This window comes from Physeter macrocephalus, chromosome 21 (assembly GCF_002837175.3).
Source record: "Physeter macrocephalus isolate SW-GA chromosome 21, ASM283717v5, whole genome shotgun sequence".
Classification (NCBI taxonomy): domain Eukaryota; kingdom Metazoa; phylum Chordata; class Mammalia; order Artiodactyla; family Physeteridae; genus Physeter; species Physeter macrocephalus.
The window spans coordinates 85,245,631-85,251,247 of record NC_041234.1 but is presented as its reverse complement, the minus strand read 5'-3'; the positions used below and the strand labels follow the sequence as shown (position 1 = coordinate 85,251,247).

Genomic DNA, 5,617 nt, shown 5'->3' with positions numbered 1-5,617 from the left:
GAGATGATCCTTGTCAAGAGTTTAGCCCAGTAACTGTCACACGACACATAATCAATAAATGTTAGCCATTACTAAGATTACTACTATGGGTCAAAACGAATGGTTCAGGATGGAGACTATAAACAGGGCAAGGGCCCTGGAGACCCATTTTAGGTGCTATGAGTTTGGGCATATAGGAACAAGTCTACTGGATGAAAAGGATGGTATTGGAGTGGGCATCACTCTCCTTATAGGCTCCCCTGCCAGGTGAAACGGGACCAGGTCTTCCTCAAGTTTGCCTGATGACATGTGGCAAGACATTCTAAGGCGTTTTTGAGGTAGGACACGGTTTCTCCTGCCTAGACTTCTCCCTGGACCAGGAACTAGGACCGGCCTCGATGGTAATGGGAGTTCAGAACCTCATACACCAAACACTCTTGAAGTCCGTGCTCTGATTGTTGGGGCAGGTCAAAGGCATGTGGGGTGAAAGAGAAGGTCAAGTCAGCCAAGTGAGAGATAGGGTGGGATGCGGCTGGAGGTGGATGCTGAAGGGGGAAGGCCACAAGGTGTAATGATGTAATTGAATGGAATGGGTCCAGGAACCAGTCCTCAAGTTAGCAGCCAAGCTGGATATCACAGGAGAAGAGTCCAGGTAGCATTACTTGTTAGTGGGGGCCTTCTGATGGCCTGTGCTCTGTCGAAGGTGGTCGTGCAGACCCTCTTGAGGGTCTCCATGCTCTTTCAGGTAGTAACAGCGTTTGGGAACATGCTGATGCTGGGAGTGAGAAAAAACAAAAACAGTAGAGGTAAGAGCCATGCTTACAATGACAAGTGGGGTTCTGCCTGGATAATTTCAGTAACTTAGCAGGTCAAGCAACTTGGCTAATGTACCTTATTTGTATAAAGTGTGATCAAGGACTAGACTGGCCAAATTCCCTAGTGACCTGGGCCTATAACACCTGTGGCTGTAGGTGGGAGCCAGTCCCCAAAACGTGACCCCTCTTTTAGAACTGGACGTGGAATAAGTGCAGAGTTGGGACTGAGCCCAGCCATTTCCCTCAGAATCAGAAGACTTGGACCTTTAACCACCCCAGGCCCTCCGTATCTTGGGTAGGGCACGGCTCCTCAACGTGGTTAATACACCCAAAATAAGTACATAGCCAGGCCCGCTGATGAAACTCTAGGTTGGGGGTTAGGGTCTAGGAGCTCAATGTCTCTCCCAGCCTCTTCCTTAGGCTACTCAGAGGAGCAGGGTGACTTTGCCATCATTACCTCGTTTTTCTATTCAGAAACCTTGAGTGTGTTTCCCCATCATTACCTCCTCGGTCTGCTGCTGAGAGTTCAGTTCATTCTCCATTGCGTCCTCGTTATTCCGCTTACAGGCTGACGGCAGAACCTGGCTTGAGCTGCCCGGGGAATCCTTCTCTCCAGCCAGCTGGCACTCGGTATAGAGAGACCTGTCTATTAGCTCCTTTAGGCTGCCGGCCACCTTCAGGAAGATCCGGCCCATTTTGGTGGCAACAGCTTCCGAGAGTCCTTCCAGAAACCTGGTCCGCAGAATGGCATCAGACCAAGACAAATGTCGGGCCAGCAGGAGGAAGTCAGTGGCATACTGCCTGACTGACTTCTGGCCCTGCTTGGGATGGCAAAGAACGGCACTGAGGATGTCTATTTCAGATAGGGAGTCATATAAGCCCTGGGATCTGCTCAGGAAAGATTTATCTTCATTGGAGAGGGGGTTTCCTACCTCCATCTGCAAGATGGACCACCTCTCTGCTGCCCCCAGATGAAGAGACACCAGAAAGGCCATTTTTTCTGAATCGTTCAAAAATCCCTTCATTTGCTTCTCCTCATCAATCTCCATCTCCTCCTCCACAGAACATGAACCCCGGGCTGCTTCCTGTTCTTCTAAGAGGTAACAGAGTGCTGGGGTCAGCATGCCAAAAGATGGGACTTCCTCCGGTGGTTGGTTCATTGCTTCAGGGGTCGTGGCAGTCACGTGTGGTGTGGACTTTGATCCAGAGGCTGTGACGTTGATGTGAGAGGCAGATGTTTCCCCAGAGTCTGTGGCTTTGATTTCCAGAGTGGACATCATTCCAGAGGCTGTGGTTGCCATTTGTGGTGTGGACATGGCTCCCGGGACTGGAGCCCTCATTAGCGGCATGGACACCCCTCTGGAGGCCGTGGTCGCCATTTGTGGCATGGACATCCCCCCAGAGGCTGTGGCTCTCAGAAGTGGCATGGACATCATTCCAGAAGCCGAGGCTCTCATAAGCGATGCGGACGTTGCTCCAGAAGCTGAGGCTCTCATCGGTGATGCAGGCATCCCTCCGGAGGTTGCGTATGTCATTTGTGGCAAGGAAGTAGATCCAGAGCCCACAACTCTTTTTTGCAGTGTGGACGTTGCCCCGGAGGCCATGCTTTTCATCAGCGGCATAGACATCTCTCCAGAAGCCATGGCTGACATCAATGGCATGGGCATTGTTCCAGAGGCCGTGGCTCTAATGAATGGCTTGGACATCCCTCCAGAGGCCACAGCTGTTGTTTGTGTGGTGGACATCTTTCCAGAGGCTGGAGCTCTCATTAACTCTGTGGACACAGCGTCAGAGGCTGAGGGTCTCCTTAGCGGTGTGGATATAATTCCAGACACTGGAGCCCTTAATAATGGTGGGGACATCACTCCCGAGGCAGGGGCTCGCATTGATAGCATGCACATCTCTCCAGAAGCTGTGGGCATCATTTGCATTGTGGATGTTGCCCTGGAGGCTGGGGCTCTCATCAGTGGCATGGACACCCCTCCAGAGGCCGCAGCTGTCATTTGAGGCACGGACATCACTCCAGAGGCTGTGGATCTCATTAGCGATGTAGATATCTCTCCAGAGACTGGAGCCCTCATCTGTGGCTTGGACATCATTCCAGAGGCTGTGGCTGTCTTTTGCGGAGTAGACATTGCTCCATAAGCTGGGGCTCTCAGAGGCGTGGCTATCTCTCCAGAAGCTGGGGGTCTCGTTAGTGCTGGGGACATCTCTCCAGAGGATGAAGCTCTTGTGAGCAGTGTGGACATCTCTCCAGGCTCTGAGGCTCTCATCAGTGGTGTGGACACCGCCCCAAAGGCCGGGGCTCTCATTTTTGGTGTGGACATCAATTCAGAGGCTGGGGCTTGCGTCTGCAGTAGGGACATCCCTCCAGAGGTCATGGATCTCCTGAGTGACATGGACATCCCCCCAAAGTCTTGGGCGCTCATTGGCTGACTGGGCATCTTTCCAGAGGCTGTGGATCTCATTAGCGCCATGGGCATGGCTCCAGGGCCTGGGGCTCTCATTAGAGGCATGGACATAGTTCCAGAGGCTGCGGCTGTCATTTGTGGTGTGGACATGTCGCCAGAGGCTGGGGCTCTCATTAGCGGTGTGGACATCGCTGCAGAGGCAGTGTCTGCCATCTGCGGCATGGACACGGCTCCAGAAGCTGTGTCTCTCATTAGCGTTGTGGCGATCTCTCCAGAAGCTGCAGTTGTCATTTGCTGCATGAACATTGCTTCTGTGGCTTTGGATGTTGGTAGTGGCTGGGACAATGCTCCCGAGGCCATAGATCTCATCTGTGGCACGGACATCACTGCCGAGGCTGTGTCTCTCATTAACAGTGTGGACATGGATCCAGAGGCTTTGGCTGTCATCCGCGGGGTGGACATGGCTCCAGAGGCTCTCATTTGTGGTACAGCTGTCACTCCCGAGGCTGTGGCTCTCCTTTGTGACACAGACATTGCTCCAGAGACAGGCGCCCTCATTTGCGGTGTGGACACTGACCCAGAGGCTGAGGCTGTCATCTGTAGCATAGACATTGTTTCAGAGACTGGGGCTGTACTTGGCAGTGTGGACATTGTTCCAGAGGCTGGGGCTCTCGTTCGCAGTGTGGACATCGCCCCATTGGCTGGGACTTTCATAAAGCCCATGGATGTGGCTCCAGAAGTTCTAGCCATTGCTAACTGTGTGGACATCGCTCTAGAGGCTGTGGTTGACATTTGCTCTGTGGACTTTGCTCCAGAGGTTGCAACCGTCATCAGTGGGGTGGACAGTGCTGCAGAATCTGGGACTGTCTTTAGCAACGTGGACACATTTCCAGAGGCTGGGGCTCTCATTCTCGGTGTCGACCTTGTTCCAGGGTCTGAGGCTCTCACTGGTGGTGTGGACATGCCCCCGGAGTCTGTTGCTCTCGTTGGTGGACTAGACACAACTTGAGAGTCTAGATTTTGTGTTAACCGTGAGGACATCACTCCAGAGCCTTGGGCTGGCATCAGCTGGGTGGGCATCCCTCCAGAGGTTAGGGCCATCATTACCAGTGGGGACATTGCTTCAGCGTGTGGGGCTGGCTTTGGCAATGTGGGCATCTCTCCAGCATCAGGGACTGACAGAAGCAGTGAGGACATTGCTCCAGAGCCTGGAGCTGTCATTAGTGGTGAAGACACTACTCCAGAGTCTGGGCCTGACATTAGCTGGCTGGACATTTCCCCAGAGTCTTGGGTGCTCGTTGGCTGGGTGGACGTTGCTCCAGAAGTTAGGGCTGACATTATCAGTGAGGAGATCGCTTCAGAGTCTGTGCCTGACATGAGCAGTGAAGAGATCTCTCCAGAGGCCAGGGCAGTCATTAGCACTTTAGACATTGCTTCAGTGTCTTCATCTGTAATTTGCAATGGTGACATTCCTTCAGAGCCTGGAGCTGGCATTGGCTGTGGGGACATCACTCCGGGGTTCACATCTGGCATTAGGAGTGGGGAGATCTCTCCAGGATCTGGGGCTAGCATCAGTGGTGTGGACATCGCTTCAGAGGATGGAGCTGGCATTGCCAGTGGTGATATATCTGCAGAATCTGGTGTTGCCATTAGCGCTGTGGACATTGTTCCAAAGTCAGGAATGGTCATCAGGCCTGGGGACATTAATCCATACTCTGAAGTGGACAGCAATGGGGACAGTGTCCCAGAATCTGAGGCTGGCATTAGCAATGGGGACAGCACCCCAGAGTCTGAGGTTGGTATCAACAATGGGGACAGTGCCTCTGAATCCGAAGCTGGCATTAACAATGGGGACAGTGTCCCAGAGTCTGAGGCTGGCATGAGCGGTGGGGACAGTGCTCCAGAGTTTGCTGCGCCCATTAGAGGTACGGCCATGGTGTCAAAGGCTGGGGATGTCATCAACTGTGTGGACATCCCTCCAGGGTCTGATGCTGAACTTGAGACCATAGGCTGGACACTAGAATGAAGAATTTGGACCTCTGCTCTGTTCTCTATCATTGGTCCAGAGCAGGTGGTCTCCCTGCTTTGGGGGGCGACACTTTCCTCCGTCAGCACATTGCTGAATCGCAGTGAATGTAAGGGTATTGACATATCTGCCATGGCCAAAGGGTAGTGTGGCGGGAACCTCTAAAGCAATTATATCAGGGGTCCTGCTGAAGCCCACGTGGCAAGAAAATCTGTAAACAGAAAACAAGTTTAGCAGTCAAAAGCAAATATCAAGAAGATTGGGAAATAGACAAGTGATCCACGATGGAGACTTTTTTTTAATGTGTTGCCAGCTATATGGTATCGGAGATGGGCCTATCAAGTTAAAGGAGCTGTGCAACATTAAACAAATTTGAAGCTGGAGCA

The 5,617-nt window shown here is 52.5% G+C and overlaps 1 protein-coding gene across 1 annotated transcript; it reads right to left on the bottom strand.

Moving 5' to 3' along the window:
- Positions 1 to 637: 637 nt before the first annotated feature.
- On the bottom strand, positions 638 to 5,356 carry RTL9 (retrotransposon Gag like 9). The gene is made up of 2 exons (XM_007100817.4): positions 1,298 to 5,356; positions 638 to 754 (listed from the first exon to the last, which is right to left on the bottom strand). The coding sequence occupies exons 1-2, from the start codon at positions 5,354 to 5,356 to the stop codon at positions 638 to 640; spliced, it is 4,176 nt and encodes a 1,391-aa protein (XP_007100879.2).
- Positions 5,357 to 5,617: the final 261 nt, after the last annotated feature.